The sequence below is a fragment of the Sciurus vulgaris genome (genome assembly GCF_902686455.1).
Source record: "Sciurus vulgaris genome assembly, chromosome: 5".
Classification (NCBI taxonomy): domain Eukaryota; kingdom Metazoa; phylum Chordata; class Mammalia; order Rodentia; family Sciuridae; genus Sciurus; species Sciurus vulgaris.
This window is the reverse complement of record NC_136465.1, coordinates 55,626,875-55,649,250: the sequence shown is the minus strand read 5'-3', so window position 1 is coordinate 55,649,250 and position 22,376 is coordinate 55,626,875. Positions and strand designations below refer to the sequence as shown.

Sequence of the window (22,376 nt, the reverse complement as noted above, 5' to 3'; positions counted from 1 at the left end):
ATTTTATCATAAGCTGTAAAAAAAAATGAGACATTCGAGAGAAGGTATTCTCCTCTGGCTTAATCATCCAAAAGGGGAACATTTCAAACACGATTCAAGTATTTCATTTGGTCATTTGCAAACTACTTAAAGATCGGACAAACTATATTGTATTAATCCTACTCCCTTGACAAACCGCAGTTGTTTTTTTGTTTTTTTGTTTGTTTTTTGGGGGTACTAGGGATTAAACCCAGGGGCATTTTACCACTGAGCCCAATTCCCAGCCCTTTTTGTTTTTTATTTTGAGACAGGATCTCACTAAATTGCCAAGGTTGACCTCTACCTTGTGATCCTCCTGCCTTGGCTTCCCTCCAGAGTGGCTGGGATTGCAGGCATGCACCACCACACCCAGCTGACAAACCTCAGATAAAGGAAATCTCTTTGGCATTCATTTTCCAACTGGGAACTGGATGCCTTTGGTGAACATCAAGTCCAATTAGTGGTATGAACATTATGGGACAAACAACTCCAAACACCTGCCTACAGAAAGCCCTATCCATAGGTCATCCTTGCAAATGAAGACTCCTTCTTTTTTTTGTACTAGGAATTGAACCCAAGGGCCCTTTACCACTGAGCTACATCCCGAACCCTTTTTAAATTTTTTATTTTGAGACAGGGCCTTGCTAAGTTTTCCAAGCTGGCCTAGAACTTGTGATCCTCCTGCCTCAGTCTCCCAACTCAATGATATCACAGGCGTGTGCCACCACAGCTAGCTCAGAGAACCCACATTCTGATGTTCTTTTCGATGACCTATTTAAGAGTAGAAGGCTGTTGACTTTAAGGAAATGATGGTTTTTGTCTAAATGAACACAATTTCCTCTTTCACCTTTAGCTGTAGCTTGCTCACAGGGCAAACCCTGGGCCCCACTAGCTTATCCTACTTGTAAAGGAAAGCGGTAGAGGGAAGTAGAAACCTGCACTTAAATAGCACCTATGGCATACCTAGCATTGCACACACTTAGAAATACTTTTATGTAAGTCTCAAGAATGTTGTGAAGTGGATATTACACCCACTTTACAAATGAAGAAATTATAGCTCAGAAACTAGTTCATTGGTCCAAGGTCTTACAGTTGTTATGAGGTGCAGCTAGGATTCTGAATCAGTTCGGCATTTTCCCAAAGCTCCTATTCTTTCTTCTCCACCAAAATTCCTGTTTTAAACTTTCTAATTTATCTTCAGTGAGTCATCTTTCATAACACAGAGAGAAAAGAAGACTCAAGTTTAAATTGTTTCTGAAGAAATTTAAGTTTCTTTTCTGCAGTGATGGGGATGGAACCCAGGGTCTCATACATACTAGGTAAGCGCTCTACAGCTGAGCTACACTCATTCCATAGGCTTCCAATTTATTTTTTTGTTATTTTTAAAATCTTTTGGTGTTTTTTTGTTAGTTTTATTTATTTGTTTGTTCTTTATTTTTATAAGTTTCTAATTTATTTTTAAAGATTCTAATTTAAATGTATCCAAATGAGAGAAAAGGTGAAAATCCACCATAGCTTGCCATCAATCATAAATCATAAGATTACATAAAGCCCACTGTAAAAACTCATCAAGAACTTAAACTGTATAACATAATACAGTCAAAATCTAATAAAATGAGGTGAGCTACCACTTGGGATCTTTAGGAGGAAAAAAAATTTTTTTAAGTCATAAATTCACAGATGGGGGAAGAGTGTTGATGTTGCAAAATGTAACGTCTTTATGGACAATTTAACCCCTGCCAGAAGAAGGCCTAGAATCTTTCTTTCCAATAGATTTTCCAGGACCTAGCCTGGAATAGTTTGCATACTGGTCATTTAGAAGTTGAGAGGATTATTTGTATTTGTCTCCTCTGACAGTCATGTGGTAAATGGTTGCCTTGGTGATGAGGATGTTTGGCTTTTGTAAATACCAATTGTAAGCACCTGAAAAGGAGAAGCTGCTGAAAGGCACTGCAAGGCTCAGATGACTGCAGTGGCCACAGGGAACAGGCTCTTCTCCTCCCTACCCAGGGAGGAGGGGCCATCAGGGGCTCCAACACACAGCCTCTTTAGTTAGCCCTCCCTGAGGATGCAAGAAACTTTAAAGACCTTCAAAGAATGCCAGTTGATAGATCATGGGACCAGGCCTGCCTTTCCAAAGGTTAGGAGCCCCAAAGTGTTTGTTCTGACCAAATCTACAGCCAATTCCAAACCCCCACTAGGGGCCGATTATTACTTAAGTCACTAAAGGGATTTGTTCTAGATACTTCCAACACCACTAGGAGTTGCAAACAGAAATTTTGCCAACTCTTCTTGCTGCTTTTAAACCTAAAACCAAACACCAGGTAGCCAAGAACAGCTACGGAGCTGATTTAAGGCTGTAAAAAGCAGACTGGGAATCACAGGTAAGCAACCCAGCAAGGATTTTTTTTTTTTTTAAATCCCAGAATTTTTTAAAAACATGTGCCAGATTTATAGAGCTGGAAAAGGAAACTGGAATTGTTTCTCTGACTACCAATATTATCCTTAAATTCAAAACAGGATAACCTGGTAATATAAGACAGCATAATGAGGTAAGGTGAGTGAAAGCCACAATGCATGAATGTCTCACTCTAAGAAATCCCAAATTGGAACATGGTTATAGGTTCCAACATTTAAGATCAATTCAGTTTTTTCAGTGTTTCTGTCCCTGGACTTTTTAGTTCACTTAAGTCCTGCACCTCACAGAAGTAGTTCATAAATAATCTAGCCCTAGCATGAATACCCAACAAGTAAGGGCAGTGTGGGTGTATCCCAGCACTATCTTTTACACAGGCCTAGAAACCGAATTATCTCAGAAATCAGGGTTGGGTTCATTTTCTTAGACCAAAGGGCACAGTACAGAAACAAAGCCATAATCCCAATGTAGCAAGTTTACATTTAAACCCATAATCTGAAAAAATCCTTTAACCTATTTAAAAAAAAAAAAAAAATCAAATGATCCCTTTTCTAAGCAAATAACTGTTTTTATTTAAAATTAAAACTCAATCCCTTGAAAATTAAAAGGATATTTAAATACGTAGAAAGTGACAAGTAAATTATATAAATCTTTTTCTTTTCCTTTTGTGTGCGTATGTGTGTGTGTGTTGCTGGGGATCAAATCCAGGGCCTTGTGCATGCTAGGCAAGTGCTCTGCCACTGAGCTCCACTCCCAGCTCCTAAGTCATATTTTTAAGTTTAAAAAAAAAAAAAAAAGCATAGAGTAAAAATTCAAATCAGACAAAATGGTATAAAATGAAAAGTTCAGTCTTCCTATCCCTAAATCCAACCCCCTCAGTCCTCCTCCCAGAGATAAGTTACTGTTAAAAGCCTTATACAGGCTGGGGATACAGCTCAGTTGGTAGAGTGTTTGCTTCGCAAGCACAAGGCCCTGGGTTCAAATCCCCAGCACCGCAAAAAAAAAAAAAAAAAAGCCTTATACACCCACTCAAGTGATAGTACAGACATATATAAGCAAAATGCATATTATTCCAGCAGGCTACTGTACTGTACTGTTTTTGTGTTGTTTTGTTGTCAAATTCAAGGTAAGACAAGAGCTAAACATTTCCAAAAAAGTCATTTACGTTTCCTACACTTTGAAAAAGATGCCTTAACAAGTGAAAGAAGGGTGTCGGGAGCAGGAGCAGTGGTGTGCACCTATAATCCCAACAACTGAGGAGGCTGAGGCAGGGGGATCACAAGTTCGAGGACAGTCTCAGCAGGTTAGTGAGACCCTCAACAATTTAGAAAGACCCTGTCACAAAAAAAAAAAAAAAAAAAAAAAGGACTAGGTAAAGTTTCCCTGGGCTCAATCCCCAGTACCAAAAAAAAAAAAAAAAAAAAAAGAAAAAGAAGAAGAAGAATGAACTAAAGACTTGCAGCTGCATTCACATATGGAACAGCACACAGGACACAGGATCCACCTACTGAGCAGCCCAGTGAGGGGCACTGTGCGATCTATCCTAACAGTCATTCTGGAAACAGCTTAAACCACCTGACCATGCCCCATTCAGAGGACCCGTTTACCAAAGAATGTACAGTGTGTCAAACACACAGAAAGCTGATCCCCGGGGCCCCTTTCACAGGAATGCAGCAGGGGCAGGCAATGCAGTTCCTCCTATTGAGAAATGAAGGCTTCCAGTGCATCCCTGCAGATATTCAAGATTACACTGGCTGCTAAAGGACTGCCTGGTATGCCTCAAAAACAATTCTTTCTGCAGCTGAAGCGAACATGCTTTTCCTTTAAAACATTCCAGAGGGCAGACATGCAGAGAAAGGACTGCTTCAAAGATTGAGTGCAAACATTTTTACATGCCAGTACTGGAAACAAAAGCGATAAAGATTCCCTAAAAAGCTTACCCTCTAGTGGGATGGAGGGCAGGCTCACCAAACATCATGAACCGTCAATTACATTGGGACAAATGCTGTCATCTTTCTAACTTTGAACATTGGAAAACTACTGAACAACCTTCTCTTTTTCTTTTTTTTTTTTTTGGGGGGGGGCAGTACTGAGGATTGAACCCGGGGGTGCTTTACCACTGAGTACATCCTCAGTTCTTTTTTATTTTTTTTATTCTGAGACAGGGATTTGCTAAATTGTTGTGGTTTCCACCAAGTTTCTTAGGCTGCCCTTGAACTTTCGATCCTCCTGCCTAAGCCTCCCAAGTCGCTGGGATTACAGGTATATGCCACCATGACCAGTCAACCTTCTTTCTTTGGGCATGCAAAAATAATTCCACATGCTAAAGTATATATTCATCACAAATAAAGTTCTCAGCTAATGTCAGCCTCAAGGGGCTTTTAGAACCACAGACCTAGGGACTGTTCATGCATTACAGCAAAATGATTAAATGCAACAACCCCATATGAAACCCAAGAAGTTCCAGGAAAGGGAAGACAAAGAAGGACAATGAGCTAAAGCGTTGCTTCCACATTTTAGATGCATCAGTGTTCATCTCAAAGGTTGCCATCTCTGGGTTCAGTCTGGACTCCAAGGTCAGTGTGAACTGCCTACTTCCCTACTCGTCAGGCCAAATTTCAACTGTGACCTATAGCGTGAGTCATGCCCACAGTAACCAAGCATCACCACACAGGGGATTATGGCCTCTGGTGAGAAGAGAAGCAGGAAGAACAGAACAGCACCTGACAGAATGGAAGGAGGACACACTCAATTTTTCTTAGATGTAGACATTTTACAAAGCAGTTCATGCATTGCCTTCCAAAGAGAATAAAAACAAGGCTCAATGTCATGTGATGAGGCATTGAGAACATCTGTAAAGGTTCTGGAAAGGAGTGATTCCACTGGGTAAAAATGTTCAGTTTCTTTCCCTGGTATCCTGGAAGCAAAGTGTAACATAGAGACAGAAATGTTTACGACCTATAAAAAGCTGGTGAGTTTAACAAGTTTTGTGATGGAATGAAGTACTTGGTCATCAGCACCTAACTTTGAGTACAGAATCACCCATCAGTCAGTCTTTCCTCCCTAGACTTTATTCTCTGCCCTCTGTCAAATACTTGGAAGAACTCTTGGTCAATTCTGAGAGGAAAGATAGTTCATGGCTTGTTTTTTTTTCTTTTTTCTTTTCTTTTTTTTTTAACCCTAATCTCTACAATAGCCATTTTATCATCACTAAAAGGCTATTCATAACCATTGAATTTGATCCTAAGAACTGGTAAATGACCACAGAAGAGGTAAGAATACAGAAAACACAAGTCAAAAATGCTTTGGGGGTTCTTTCTTATATTAGCTGGTCTACAGAATTTCTCTTAGACAGTGATCAAACATAGTGCAGGAAAATATATGTGTGTGTGTGTGTGTGTGTGTGTGTGTGTGTGTATTCTTTTAAATTGACTCAATCGCATGTTAACCTATTACTGTTTTATAAATTTTCTTCAAGTCTTTTTCCTGTACTTTTTAACTGTTATTATTACAGACCTTAAGCAAAGTATTTAGCCTCTCTATGCTAAGTCTCTCCATCTGAAACAAGCTTAAGGGCACCTACCTCGTAAGCATGTTATGAAGATTAAATGGCTTAATGCATGTAAAATGCTTAGAACAATACCTGGCTAGAAGCTGTAGCTATAATTACTATTTAGTTATAACCAGAGCACACCTGCAATTTTATTTGTAGCACCTGATATAACATCGGTTCTAATGGCTATGTGATATTCTGTGTTATGCATATATGCCAGTTTATTTATCCATTTAGAAGGTTCTCAAAAAGGAATTTAAAATACCAATAGTTCTGACTGACTATATTACTAAGTACCCCAACTTAGGAATCAAATGCAAATAACAATGATTTGCATTTGAAGAGACTAGAAAAGGACTCACCTATACAATGGGTTTGTATTACATAATTCCCAAAATTTTAAAAATACATTAAGGATTTTTAAAACACCATGATCAGTGTATATTTTCTATAACTTCCTGAGAGGCATAATGATCCTCACAAAACCCTTCAGGGTTTCCACACCAGTAGGAGAGGTGAGAAACAGAACTCCCCAAACTCTCAGAAACATGCCACAATGGTATGATTTGTTTAAGTGTATGGATCAAGGCAAATTTTATAAGTGGAAAGCAATATAAGACTTCTTTAGGGGAAGACTAATGGGAAGTCCAAGAATCCTTATGTGAAGATTCTCTAAGAATTAGAAAAACTGACTCTTAAACACATAAGCCTACCACTCCTGCAGTCATCTACTTACCAATTCTTTGAACAGTTTGATCATATCTCAAAAGTCACAAATGTCAATATTCTACCATCAGATCTGGTTTCTCATCTGTTGCCCAGATGTAAACGCCACCAATGCATTACATTTCATCAGCCAAAAACAGCCTCCACAGCAATCATGGGGTCCTCATGCAAAGAGTTTTTTTGTTTGCATTTTGTAGCACCAGGGATTGAACCCAGGGACTCACACATGCTAAGCAAGTGCTCTACTACTGAACTCAGTTCTTTTATTTTTATTTTAAGACAGGACCTTGCTAAGTTGCCTATAATGGCTTCAAACTTTCGATCCTCCTGCATAAGCCTCCTTGACTGACTACTTTACTACATTCCCGTAATGTAGTACATTATGGGAACACACTATCATACTCAGCCTCATGCAAAGAGGGTTTTTTTTTTTTTTTTTTTGCGGTGCTGGGGATTGAACCCAGGGCCTTGTGCTTGCGAGGCAAGCTCTCTACCAACTGAGCTATATCCCCAGCCCGCAAAGAGGTTTTTAAGGATGGAAAAACAAAATGCTTTCGCTTGGTTCACCATTCCTTGGCCAGGACAAAAGAAAACATTGCATGACCAACATCAAAGAGCATTTAGTTCACTCCTCACCCCATAAACTGATTCATGTACTCCCTTCTATGAGAGTTCCTGGCAAGGGAGCAGAGAATCTGTGATTTATCTTGTAATCAAGGTGAGTCCAAAGGAAGAGGAAAAAGAATTTTTTTTTTTTTTTAAATCCTGTTTTAATAACAAATGATTAGTAAAAATGAAAAGTTCCATTTTGGTGAACCGTATGTCACGTTCACTGTCCATAAAAGGAAAACCCCACAGATCAGGTGCTATAGGAGGCTATACACCCCTGAGCAAATACCCCAGGGCACAGCCTGTCCCTGCTGCCCTTTGCATAGGACACTGATTCTTTATGATAACAAGAGGCCCTTTTAGACGAGGTTTTCTGGAAGTCCCAACTGTTCTACCTGAGATTAGCCAAATTCTTTCTCAAAAAAAAAAAAAAAAAAAAGAGTATTTAAAAAGTGAAGTGTGTGGCAGTCACAGTCACACCTCCAGAAATATTTCTCTGGGATTTCTTATAAATGCCTTCCCTCTGTACCATTCAAAGTCCACACTTAATTACCAATGCCCTCTTTCTTTCCATAGCACATTCCTAAATGTATCCCCCAGGGATACCCTGGAGACCAAAGCCCTTGATTTTTCTCTACTAGATTATCAACAGACTTCTCCCTGCAGGAAAAGAATTTCTCCTCTCATTAGTGGTGCAAACCAGCTCCTTTGCCAAAGGCATCCTTAGCACCAAGCTGCAGGCAGTAAACCTGCTTCATCAAAGGGCACTGACCACATGGCCAGATCCCCAAACTGGAAACAGAAAGAAGGGCTCTGGGCCCTTACTCCAGGCATCCCTACTCTTTAATTCATTGGGCCAAACCTAAAATTAAATGGTTCTCCACGTTTACTCAGGCAAACCACCACCTGCCCTGTAGGAAGCTACAGGAAAACGACCACTCACTCGCAAAGGCCCCTTGATCAAGCTCTGTGTTGGGTCACACAGCAAAGAACAGGACAAGAGTGGTCCCTGCCCCTGGGAGAAGCAGGGGAAAGTCAGCTTGGCATCCTCCTGAGCCAGCAGGGCATGAGATCTGATCAAGGACCCCTTAAAGGGAACAGAACTCATTTTTCCAATATAAGGGTTAGGTACTAATTTTGTTGGAATTCAAAGAAACCTACACCAGATCCAGAGCCAAAGGTCAACCCGTAATTATTCTGGTTGAAGATAAGGTCTCAAATGAGCTCCTATCACTCTCTTCATTTAGAGCCAGGGTTCCTTAATCCTTCTGGATCTAAGCCACAGGTAACCATACCTCTAAAATACAGGGTGAGGAGCATGATTTTCCAGGATGTCTGGCAATTAAAACTACAGTATTTTAATGGATATCTAAGATTATCGTCAAGGGGCAGAGGGAAAAGTAATGTCAGCAAATACATGTTGGAATTTTAATAAGCACGTCTTCCTTGTAATGTAATTATGAGATTTTTAAGTTAATAACTACAATTAAAATGAAATATAAGCTACTAATCATAAAAATTTTCCTCTGATGGTAGTCATGAAAGTACAATAGAGGTCTTTGTAGCCAAAAGGAAGTTTAGCCAAATAAAAAAGACACCAACTCTTTCCTATGCTTACCTTCACTAATGTAAAATATTGAAATGGTTTGCTTACTTCAGAGTTTTTTCATTTATGGGCTTGTCTTTCCTACTGTTACGTATTATTTTTTCCTTTTTTCGGTCCTATATTCCCTGAAGCAATGACATCATCAGCCACACAAGAGCACACCAATGAAATTACACCAACCACACAATTACAAAACAGAGACTTGGCCTGCACTAAAATGGTAACTACTGGAAGATTCATATATATACACACCCTGGTTTCAATGGTATTTCCTAGTCATTCACTCCAACAGAAGACACAACTCACAGGTGGCACTGCCCAGAGCTCTTTGTAATGATGACCTCACGCTGGTATCAGAGTGACTGTTGGGGGAAGAAAGCAGCCTCCACTTCTTCCTGGTTTACTTTCAACACCAAGCTCTCTTTATTTATTCATTCTTATCACTTCCTCTCTCTCAGCCCCTCTACCACATCCAAACCATCGTAAGTCAGGTCAATTAAACTCACAAAATATTTATAAAATCACTCACGTCTGTCCATCTCCATTACCCTATTATAAGCCACCACTGTGCAACACTTAGATTATTATAACAGCTTCTTCCCATTGGTCTGTTGCAGGCTAGGCCAAGTTTGAATCCATTCTCTATTCAGTAGCTACCGTAAACTCTGACAAATTGGATTATACCACCCACCTCTGCTCTAAACATTTGGTGGCTTCCTGTTCTTCTTAAATAAAGTCATACCTTCCTCTTCTGCCTCATCCTACACTATCTTCCAACTTTCCAAGTACTGTTGCCTCAGGACCTTTGCACAGGTTTCTCCTCCTCCAGTAGACCTCCTTCCTTTGCTCTTCACTAGAAGAATTCCTCTTTATTCTTCAGCTATTGCTACAGAGGCACTCTATCTAACTCACATGTGTTCTCTTTCTCTCTCTCTCTCTCTCTCTCTCTCTCTCACATACACACACACACACACACACACACACACACACACGTTCTCACTATGTTGCCCAGATTGGCCTCAAACACCTAGGCTCAAACAACCCTCCTGCTTCAATCTACCAAGTACCTGGGAATCCAGGTGTGTGCCACCATGCCAGGCTTTGCAATCTCCATCTTTATATCATGCAGTAACTTTCCTGCTCCTTTCTTTTATACCCTGTTCTCTTCCTTCACAGTACTTACCACAATACATGATTATTTATTTATGTGTTCCTCTGTTTAATGTCTACTCCCCCACGAGGCCCTGAGCTTCCTGAAAGCAGGGATCAGGCCTGTCTTATCCACCACTGTTTACACTGCATATCCAGCAAATGGCAAGTAGGTATTTTAAACGTATTTACTAAAAGAATTGATAAAATTCAGAGACCAGAGCAGGGGGAAAGCAGATGGAACTTCCTCCATGCTAACTGAATGTCTTACAAAGAAAATTGTAAGTAGAAAAACACAAGAGAACATCATCTTCCACATCACCTAATGACAACTCCGATGTACTCTCTTTTTTCAGTCATTTTACTTCATTGCCATAGTGAAAACTTTTGTTTATCCCAGGTCCTAGAGAATTCAGCCCTGAGCACTGAGTTTGGTTTTCTACACTGGAGTAGGAGGATCATGCGGCTGAGAGGAGGAATGGTTTCCTTTAAGGCCCAATATTATCTTCGAGGGAAACTTCAAGAAAGAAAAAATTTAACCAATAACAACACTGCTTGAATTTTCTAACCTGTTAGAAAGAAAGAAAGAAAGAAAGAAAGAAAGAAAGAAAGAAAGAAAGAAAGAAAGAAAGAAAGAAAGAAAAATGTGTGTACAAAGTCCACAGGTATAAGAACAAACCCTGATTGCTTATGATTTGCGAGTTATAAGATCTCTTTGGTCATGTAAGTCAATGCATCTACCTCTCCCGGTCCATTTCTTTCTTTTCTTCCTTCTTTCCCTTCCTTCTCTTGCAGGGCTGAGGACTGAACCCAGGACCTCACACCTGCTAAGCAAGTGTTCTACCAGGAAGATAATCTCCAGATCTTTTTATTTTATGTATCACTAAGTAGACCAGGCTGGCTTTGAACTTGGGATCCTTCTGCCCTCATCTCACAATCGCTGGGATAACAGGCATGCACCACTACACCTGGACCTTATTTCTTTTTAATAATCCAAACTTCTACCTTGACAACTTATTTCAGCATCTTACTACACTTACAGTTCTTTAAAATATCTAACCTTTATGATATCTAAGTTCTTTCATATTTACCCAAATGCTCTCTTGAGTCTGACAAATATGAGGAAATGACCCTCCATCATCATACTCTCTTCCATATCTGGAAGACTATTACAGTATTAAGTTTCTTTCATGATATTGAGTTACACAATGGCCTTCCAGTTACCAGGCTGAATAAACATTTCAATAATTCAATAAATATTTTCAAAAAATATTTCAATTCTTAAAAGGTTATTTCTTCAAATTTGGGTGTTCTTTGTAGCCTAAAATAATTTTTTTAAATCAATCTAAGATCCCAAGCTACACGACACTAGATAACAGAGCAGAAGGCTCTACATGTTGGTCACCTGATTGTACCCCTCAGACTCCTGTCTGTCCTGTGGTCATGGTACTTAACTGATTCCTATTTAACCAACCCCCACCGAGACCCCCAGGTCTTTAACAGATGTGTAAGTGCAAGATCAATTTATTTCAATTTTTCCTAACTGAAGGTCACATACTATTTCCTATTAAAAGTATTCTATTTATATGGCAATCTGTTTGGTGTCTTAAAGATGCATGTCATCACATTAAGTTTGAGGTCAGCAAATTGAGTCACGATAAATAGCACATTCTCTTGACTCCAGATAAATTTGATAGATGGGGACTTATCAAGAAAACAAGTAGAGGGGTTGGGGATGTAGCTCAGTTGAGAGAGTGCTTATCTAGCATGCACAAATCCCTGGGTTCAATGCCCAGCACCAAAGAAAAAGAAAAGAAAGAAAGAAAACAAGGGAAACATTAGGCCAGTCAGCTCTTAAGGCTTCATTGGTTCTTGAGTTTAAGTTTCAGTCCCATGACAAAAGTCATGCTCTGTTGCAGCAACTCTTCTTTACACATTCTCACACACACACAGTCATACTCACACAATCTACAGACCAAGATTTTAGCTTCTGCTTTGTTTTTAGTTTTTAATATCTAAGGTGGAGTTAAACCATTAATAACTAGTTCAAAAGACTTTCCTAGCCCAACCAGTTTCTTTCTGTTAAACTTCCGCCTCACATTGCATATCTTATTATCCAAATCTCAGCTATCTTGGGCACCTCAGTGATACACCTATGCATCAGTCAAGCTTACTTTAACTGGGTTCCCCCAGCACCTTGGAAAGTCCCAGGAAGTGGTAGATGGAAACCTTGCAATTTCACCTGCCTGTACAGAAGCAGAGAAGCCTTCCACTGCAGTTATAAAAACCCATTAAGTAATAGAAAGAGGAGTAACCATTTAGGTTTAGAATTACCCTGGAGAAGATGAGAACACTGAAGATGCAGAGACTAAATATCCTTCCTGAAAGAAAACATAAGAGTTTTCATCTCTCTCAAAGCAGTACAGAACCTTTTGAATCTTTACACTGGCCTCATTAGTCCAGGAACCCAGAAACATCTTACAAATATCAATTAAGTCTGGCAACATGCTTTATTTATAAATAGGGAAACTGGGATGTTTAGAGACAGAGCAACCCAACAATGAGTCAGGACCAGAATGGACACCAGAGCCAGGACTTTGGGGCCTCCCTTTCTGCCAGAGAGATGCGATGTCTTTCAAGGGGATGAAATATTCACATAAGAAACAGATGGTAGAGATGGAAGTAAATATCCACACATCTTGGGATGGGGCAAGATAAACAATGGCCAACAGCCAACAACCTAAGGCCTCATATTTCATTTAATCAAATGGAAAATTAGCATTGCTTCAGTCCCTCCTTAGCAAAGATGGTGCTCACCTTATGGCTTGTAAGTTGATGCTTTGAGATACCCCATCCAACATTACATTAAGGTTCTATATTTTTATCTGATTTGAGTTTAGAAATGCCTATTCACTTCTGAACAGATAAAAATCAGATATTTCATTTGCAAGCATGCGGGCTGAAAATGAACCCACTGTACAGAAAAGAGTCATGAGAACCACAAGCCCTTTGGCTTTTCCTGTCTACATCACAAGGAAAAGTTAAAATGTTCTGTACATCTAAACTATACAAAGGGAATCAGTGTGCTTCATAAACTGTCAGGGGTTTGGTAGTAACATGACTGGCTGGCATATTTAAGGCCAGCAAAGTAACCAATTAGGCTGATCAAGGCTACCTTTGGCATCCCAGATAAACATAATCAAATGTTCAATGGAGTTAAGCCCTGTGCTTTCCAAACACCTATGAAAGGAATAAATCACTAACATTGTGAAGCTTTTACTGAAGAAGTGAGATACTCTGACAAAGAATCTTTGGGGAGTGGCAGGTGAGCAGCCACTGGAAGTGGGACCAAGGAAGAGCTTGATGAACTCCAAAAAGAAACAATGCCCAATTCTACTCAGCAAAGGTGTCAACTCTGGAACCATCCATCACTGGGAAATCTTACTAACTTGAGACCTAGTGCAAACACCAAACTGTTCCAGTGTTCTTTCTGGAGGAGCAAATTCTCTCCTAGGAAGGAGAGAGTGAGAGCTAGCAATCACAGGGCAGTGGGCACTTCCCCATTAGGTCGCCACCAGCACCTTCATCCACCCAGCACTGACCCTTCTCTGTCCAGGGGTTAGCTTCTGGAGGTGTCAGGAAAATTAATTTCTCCAGTTAACTTGCCCTGTACTCTGGCCCACTCGTTCTCAGCTCAAAGCGTCTTGTTTAGTGACATATCCAAAAGGCTCTCCACGTGAGTTAATAGGTGTATCAGACATACACTACCCCCTCCCGCTAATAAAATGAATTCACCAGCCCACATATAGTTTCAATTCATCAAAAATTGACTTAGTGCTTACTGTGCCTGGGCCTGAGAAGTACCCTGCAGAATCAAACCTGCTCCTCCTTTCAAAAAGCCTCAATACTACGAGAGCTAGATGAGAAATGAAGCTAGATCGGACAGTAGTACAGGGTAGTCCTCTCCGACTGCGATTTCCTTGCTCACTCCAAAAGGGTCCCAGCGCCGTGGCCACTGTGGCCAAAGGGACCGAGCTGCGCCGCGGTCCGGTTCCCTCTGCCCTGGTCCTCTCGGCCCCGGCCCGCACTCACTGCGTCTTCCGGCGACCCTGGTCGCGGTGCAGCTCCCGCAGGTCCACCTCCGCGCGGCCCAGGAACTTGTCGAGTCCCAGCAGCGCGCGGTGCAGCACGGTGAGCTGCAGGGTGGCGGCGGCCGCTGGCACAGCTCCGGAGGACAGCAGCGGTGGCAGCTCGAAGGTGGCTTCTTCCCGCCACACCGGCGCGCCGAGGCTGCGCTCCGACACCGAGGTGGCGTACTTCTCCTTGCCCACCTGGATCACCGCGTACGCGTCGCTCGTGCCCCCGGGGCCCTTAGCCCGCAGACCCCGCGCCTGCAGCACCGTCACCTGCACGTGGGTGGGGGACCACACGGCCCCCGGGCCCCGGCCCGCCGAGGCCGCCAGAGACATGGTGACGATGCTGCGGCGGGTTCCGACACCAGAGAAGATCGCGGGGACTCCGGGCCTCTAGGGCCAGTCCCGCTGTCCCGGCCGCTTTAAGGCTTCCGGCCACGCCCCCGCCAGGACCCGCCCCTGCCCCTGCCAGCGCCCGCCCCACCTGCCCGCGCCGGGAGGCCTCAGGGGCGCCGAGGGCGGGGCTGGCGCCGCCAGGGAGAAGGCGGGAGGTCACGTGGGCAGGGGTGGCGGAGAGGGCTTCAGAAGTTCTGAAGTGAGAGGTGGTAGTTGAGGGTTGATGTCCGCGGCTGCCAAAGATTCCACCGCCAAACAGGAACTGGCCAAAGCTCCGAATTGGAGTCAGACCTAGTTTACAGTCCAGCATCGCCAAGTGGCAGATGTGTGATCTTTTGCAGATTACTTAGCATCATTAAGTCTCACTTTCTTCATCTGTAAAGTGAGATAGCAATCCCCGCCACCACCCCCCAATTGCTGTAAAAGAAAAATAATGCATTAAAGTTTTCAGCACCGTGCTTAGCACCTGTGAGTTCTAACTAAATGGAAACTGTGAGAGTGATAATGAAGATGACTCCCAGTGGTCTTTCTATTTTGGACCAGTGGGTGAAGTGCACTGGAGGAGGGCAGGAGCCTTGAAAGGTGAGGACGTTGTGAGGGCCTGAAAAGGAGAAGGTAAGTTGAGGGACATTAGATGGGTGAGGGAGTGTCCTCTACTGCCCTGGTCTCACCAAATAAGGTGAGGCTAAGTTAGGAAAAGTCAAGAAAGGGGGAACTAGAAATGGGATTGCCAAACCAAACATCAGGACCAGCAGCCAGCACCACCCAGCCCCTTGGTTCCCCATTTCTCCCTGGCTAGGTCCACTTCATTCTCTCTGGGCTTCATTTCTGGGCTTCCACTCAGCCACTTCCTTGTTCCAAGTATCTATTAGATTGACTGCTTCCCTTTATTTCTCAGTTCTGGTTCAAAGGCTCAACTCCTCCACTATTGGTCATCAGATTGAAAGAGTCCCTCTGAAGGGTTGTACAATTAAAGAGAGGTCCAGAACAGAGACCTGACATGACAAGGTCCCACAGCAGAGCTGGGAGGAAAACCCAGGTGTCCTGACTCCCAACTAGTGTTTACTGCATCTCTTGCTTCTTTCAGATCCTCAGAACCCCAGTCCTGGGTCACACTCGATTTTATTTCCCATATGATCTGCAGGCTTTCCTCCCTTACATCCACACTGTATGTTGCTTCACTAACCTTCACTAATCCTGCAATGTTGCCTTACCACGAACTGCATTTGGTTTCACACTCAGAGATTTCAAGGCTCTCCTCTTTAGATCCCACCCTAACTCATTCCCTCTACCTCCTGAACAAACATGCGGCCCAGATAATCTCTGTCCCTTGCGGTGTCCACTCCCTTGACTGTCTTTGCCATCCTCTCTGCACTCTGCAGTTCTTCCCACTGCAAGGCTTTGTCCAAATATCTCCAAGGTTTGATTTCCAATAGCCACCTTGAGGGCAGGGACCAAGCAACGACTTATTCATCTAGTCTCTTTCACAGCCCCTAGCAGAAACCTGGGCACACAGTAGGTTCTCAGGAAGTAGTGTCAAAGAGTTTGCAGGCTATTCCAGCCAATTTTGAGTACATAGTGTTTCCTTTTACCATGTAGGACATTAGAAGACAAATGTGTCTCAGGTTTGCATCTGTGGGCAGCTACAGTGTGGGAAAGGCCTATTTAGTATGTTGTAAATATTTAATGGTGATAAGGAGGTCAAGGTACAGGGCAGGAAAGGCTAACAGAACAGAATGTTTTTGGTACCATTTACCCTTCTTGAGGATCCCTTAACTTCATTCAACCTCATGGCTCCATTCACTTCCATAAAGATTTATTGAGAGTGTACTTTGAGCCAGGCACACGTTAGGTGCTTCACAAGGCACAAAGCTGAATAAGAATCAGTTCCAGGCACACTGTGACAATATAAAGGTACTCTTGTATTCATGAACTTTCAATATCTTAAGGAGAAAGCAATTTCTCTAGGCAGGTTGATTTTTATGAAGTGGCACTGAATTGGGCCCTAAAGGATATTTTAGATTTGAAGGGCAGAGAAGGAGACATAAGGGAACAGCATTTCATAGGCAGAAAATGAAACAGTCAAAGCAAAAGCATGGAGACCTAAGAGTCATGGTATGTTCAGGGGCTACAGGTACCTCCATGGAGGCTGATATATAGGATATTTCAGGAGGGCACTAGGGATGGGTGGTAGAAATATATCAGTCAAGGTGGGCCAGATCATGCAGACTATAAATACCGGTCTAAAACTAGGCATGGTGATGCATACCTGTAATCCTAGAAACTCCAGTGTCTGGGGCAGAAGGATCACAAGTTCAAGGCTAACCTGGGCAAATTAGCAAGACCCTGTCTCAAGAGAAAAAGGACTAGGGATGTAGCTCAGTGGTACAGAATTCCTGGGTTCGTTTTCCAGTACCAAATAAATAAATAAATACACCAGTCTAAGGAGTTTATTTCAACGTGTTGATTGGACTTGAGTAGCCAGTCTTCAGAGGGCTTTGAGCAGTGACATCATTAGGCCGTGCTCAGGTTGCTAGGCAGATGTGAGCAGCCAACAACATGGAAGGTCACAGCTAAATTATTCACTTTCACCTGGGGATTGTCTGCCTCCTCCCCATCTGCCTGTCCCTTACCCATACTTGGTGTCTCAGTACTAAATTAAATAGACATATACTTTCCTCTTTGGTTGCCCTGATTGTCCCCAGTGCTTCTCCTCAGCTAGATGAAGTTTAGTTTTGGGATCAAAACTGGCCCTGGGAGTAAATTTTTCAGCTCTGGTCTCCTTTCTACCCCCACACTCTCATTATCAGTGCAGCTTCCACAGTGAAGAAGGAAAGCAAGGAATGAAACCTAGCTGGGCAGCTTCACAGACCCAGAAGGATATGAAGCATCTCTTCCTGTCATGGAAAAAATCAGAAAGAGGGAGAGGAGCAGGAGAGGAAGGAAAAATCCTGAGCACCTGTGACCCTGTGTGTTTGGGTTACTGTCAGTTTCAGACTCTGGCTAAAGCAGGGGCGGTAGGATGGGGGAGGGCAAGACCACCTCACCACCAGGAGAAATCAAGGTCCTCCTCATCTGTAGACACTGGCAGGGAGTAACTCAGAGGTGTGGGGCTCATCTAAGGCAGGAATTGGAAACTGGTCAGAGAAGAGGGAAGCCCTAGCAGAGGTTGTGCCTCAGAGCCATCCTCCTGTGACCCCCACACACCTTGGTGGTCATTTTCTCCCCTCTTCCAGGACAGAGTACACAGTCCCTAAGACTCAGTGACTGACCACCCAGGAGTAAGAATCTGTCTTCTCTCAGTCTTACAACCCCACAACATTCTGGCCTGGGAGATCACAGGCACAGTGACAAGGGCAATGACAAAGCTGGCGCCCTGCCTGGCTCCCCTTCCCCTCCCACCACCCCTCTGACCTCTCCCCCTGGCCAGGGCTGCCAAACATTCACAGTTCCATGAATTCCAGGAGTGTTTGTAAATACCTCCCACTGCCAGGGTGCGGTGAGTTGACTACGCTTTCCTCCCATCCTGCCCCGCCTCTAACTGGGACTGAAAGAGGAAGAGAGTTTCAGTGGGCCCTGAGCACACAGACAAGATGCCCGGCAGGTTAGACTGGACAGGTGAGACACCTGCCCTTCTCCAAAAGCAGCAGACTCCCAGAGGCCAGAATGCTCCTGGGCCTTTCTGCAGGCAGCAGCCAGGAGACTGACAGGCAAGCCCAACTGCGCAGTTAGATCAGATCAGGAATGCAGATTTGTGTTTAGACCAGCTGGGAAGAATCTCCTGCCACTAGGGGTTGTGTGCAGCCACACTGGGGGGTGGGGAGAAAGGAGATGTGAGAGAGAGATTGTCACCACCCTACTAACTGCCTGTCACTCCTCCCTACAGCTCTTTAGCCCTTCCATACCCGCCACAAGAACACGGATTTAAAAGTCCTCTCTGTGGGCTCCTGATGGGCTAAGTGCGCTATCCTAAGGGAAGAGCAAAAAGGGGCTGGTAATGGCTGCTTGTCTTTCTCCTTTGCCTCAGACTCTGGGGTGTGGTGACGAACGTCCACACATAGTGATTCATTCACCTGACTCTTGGTAAACAACTGTCTGGCTTTTCCGTGTCCAGCTGCCTCAGCCTCCTGCCTGCTCGGTGACTGTGACTGCCTTCCAGGCCCAGGCTTGAGGAGCCAGGGGTATCCTGCCTAGTGGATCCACCCAGGGCCAGGAGGCACCGGTTCCCGACATCAGGCTCTCTTCCCGTGGCCCAAGGGTCAGAGTAGTGGGGAGAGGGAAAGTATATTTGAACTGGACAGAGATGCTTTCCACTGGTGGATAGCTAACCATCCTTTCTACAAGTTGTTGCTGGTATTGCTTTGCTTAACAAAGCTCGTGTCGTAGAGAACACAAAGGTATTCTCTTTCCGATTTGTCCAGTCACTTCAAACAAGGCCTTGGATTTCACAACTTGAAGGCCAGAGGACATGTGTACCCCACCTTCCCACTTTTTGCACACAGTCTTCCTGAGGACTCCCCATTCAGAATTCCTTCTTGTCTCATAACTTGTTTCTTGTTTTTTTCCACATTTTTTATTGGTACATTGTAGATGTACACATCAGTGGGGTTCACTGTCACATACTCCTACATGCACACAATGTAACAATATAATTTGGCCAATGTCACTCCCTAGCCTTTCCCCTCCTCACTTATTTCTTGTGCTTTTATTTAGCCCCTGTTTTATTCACTTGTAATCATCTCAAAGGCAGGAAGTGGGTATCTCACCTCCAGAAATCACCATTTCTAGCTGCCCAAGTCCTTGTGACCAGAAGGCAGTTCAAGTTAAGTAGAAGAGACATAAATGACTTCAACCTTCAGCACTCAAGACACTCAGTCACTACTCCCGCCACCTTTAACACTACTCTGCACAACCATCTTTTAAAAATAGTTTTGTTTTGTTTTTTTCTACTTAGGAAAGGAGTATGTGTTCTTCGTAGATACAGGCCCCACTGCATTTTTCCAGAAACTTCAGTGTCATAAGGGGAAAGCAGGGTTTTTCATTTACACTTGAGTCATAGCCCTCAGGGGCTATTCCCTGGCCTCTCTCTTATCAGCCTTGAGCCTCCACTCTCAACTGCTGGGACTCCCTCCACAGCAGTGCTGGCCAAGGGGTGGATGTAAAGAGCTCCACCTTCCCTTAATGCCTCTCCTGTTTTGATGCCACTACATATGGCAAGGCTGATGAATGTGTTGACTTTTGAGCCTGAGGATAAAACTGAACACAACATATGAATTTACAAAGTCCAAAGGAGAGTACCAATGAAGCTCTATACCTAGGGACAATACCAAGGCCAGGTGTGTCTGTCTGTCTCCCCCACACCCCCTGGCCTTTCTCTGTAATGCGGGGGATAGAACCGAGGGCCTCAGGCATGTTAGGCAAGTTCTCTACCACTGAGCTATGCCCCCAGCCCTAGTTTCACCCCTCAGGTTCCCTCTTCTCATCTGCCACTACAGTCCTTCTTAGGAATCTCAATGGTCTTTTGGGAAACCCTACCCCCTCATCCATCCCAGGGTGTATTACACTTCCCTCAGGTCTACTTATTTCTCCTGTAACAACATTTTCCACACCACCCCAACCACCCACACTCCAAGTGTGGACATGACTTCAGCAGTTAAAGTCAGTGATAACGAAGTCATAGAGCAGTTGCGGGAAGAAATTATAAAGCAACCTATTCCATGGCAGGATTGGGTCCTCCATTTTAAGTTGTCTTCCAGACTTCTTGAGGGAAAAAATGTGTGTGTGTGTGTGTGTGTGTGTGTGTGTGTGTGTATTCCATGTCCCCAAAACAAACATTCCTGAGAGATGGTACAACCTAAACCCATAACAAAAAAAAAAAAAGATTGTCATAATGATTCATGATTTTTTTTTTTTGTACTAGGGATTAAATCCAGGGGTACTTAACCACTAAGCCATATCCCCAACCCTTTTTATATTTTATTTAGAGACAGGGCCTTGCTAAGTTGCTTAGAGCCTTGCTAAGTTGTTGAAGCTGTCTTTGAACTTGTGATCCTCCTGTCTCAGCCTCCCAAGCCACTGGGACTACAGAAATGCACCACCACATCTGGCAACTCATAATTTTTCATAAACATATATATATATCAAAATCAAATATATGTGTATATATACATATATATATACATATATATGAAGAAATAGCTTGTTTAACATCAGAACTGAGGCCTTTTTTTTTTTTTGCAATGTTGGGGATGGAACCCAGGGACTTGCACATGCTAGGCAAGTGCTCTATCACTGAGCTACCTCCCAGCTCAAGAATAAATTTTTAAAAACAAACTTCTTAATTAAAACATAGCATAGCTATAAAAAAGCAAAAATGTTTACCCAATGAACATTTATAAATATCCTCTGCAGAAAGGTTAGGTTTGGTGAAATTTCACTGCCTAGACAAGAAATAAATCTACATAGATTAATTTCACTGTTTTTAAACATTATATAAATCTTTCAGACATTAGGGGATTATTTCAGGTCTGACCCCTTTCACCCAGTATTATGTTTATGAGATTCATCAATGCTGTTCAATAGGGATAAATTATCTTTCTTGGGTTTTGGTATTCCATGATATGGGTGCACCACAAGTTATTTTTCACCCCAAAGCTGATAATTAGGTTGTTTCGAGGCTCACACTGGACTGAATGGTGGCTCTCCAGAAGATATGTCCACATGCTAGTTTTTGGACCTATGAATGCTATCTCATTTAAATGTAGGAGTGCTTGCTGCGGTAATTAAGGATCTTGAGATGGGCAGTCATCCTGGATTATCTGGAGGGATCCTAACTCCAATGCCAAGTGTCTTTGCCAGGGGTGTAGCTCAGCAGTAGAGTGCTTGCCTCTTACATAAAGTCCTCTGTTCAATCCCCAGCATTAATAAACAAACAAACAAACAAGAAGTGAGGCCGGTAGAAGTGGAGAAAACCCTGAGAAAGAGGCAGAGATTAGAGTGATGCGTTGCTATAGTGTGGATCTGCAGTGTCCCCCAAGGTCTGTATGTTAAAGGCATGGTCCCCAGTTCATTGACATTATTGGGAGGTGGTGGAAACTTTAAGAGGTGGGGCTTAATAGGAGGTCTTCAGTCATTAGGGCATGCCCTTGAAGGGGATGTTAGGCTCTTGCTACTTCCTTTTCCACTCTTTCACTTCTGGGCATGAATTGAGGGTTTCCTCTGCCACATACTCCCAATGCGATGTGCTGCTTTGTTCAACAGCAATGGGATAAATCACTATAGACTGAAATTTCCAAAACTCTGAGCCAAAATAAGCCTTCTTTCTTTTTAAGTTGGTTAATTCAGGTATTTTGTTACAGTAATGGAAAGCTGACTAACACACATGCCTCTGCAAATCAAGGAATGCCCACAGCTACCAGAAGCTGAAAGAGACAAGAAACAAAATCCCCACTAGAGCTTCTAGAGCAAATTCTGTCCCTTTATTTTGGGCTTCTGAACCCCAGAAGAGGGAGAAAATAAATTTCTGTTGCTTTAAGCCACCAAGTCTGTGGTGATTTGTTACAGCAGCCACATAATACTACTAGGATCTATCAGAGCTATTAGGAATAAATTTGCTATGTGTTCTCCTATGTCTTTTGGTCCATATACATAAATGCTCACCCACACCCAAGAATGGAATTGCTGGGTCATAGGGTAGGTATATGTTCAGCACTGAGATATTGCCAAACAATTTTTCAAAGAGGCTGAACTAATTTATACTCCCACCAATGT

General features: G+C 43.0%; 1 protein-coding gene across 3 annotated transcripts in view; it reads right to left on the bottom strand.

Moving 5' to 3' along the window:
- RAB11FIP1 (RAB11 family interacting protein 1) overlaps positions 1-14,628 on the bottom strand; it is a 30,012-nt gene extending 15,384 nt beyond the window's left edge. Inside the window, exon 1 of one of the 3 annotated variants that reach the window (XM_079140510.1) lies at positions 14,170-14,628. In XM_079140510.1, the coding sequence (XP_078996636.1) occupies positions 14,170-14,546 (377 nt within the window). In that variant the 5' untranslated portion in view covers positions 14,547-14,628. The remainder of the gene's footprint in view (positions 1-14,169) is intronic. The other 2 variants (XM_079140511.1, XM_079140512.1) reach the window with 2 other exon arrangements.
- Positions 14,629-22,376: the final 7,748 nt, after the last annotated feature.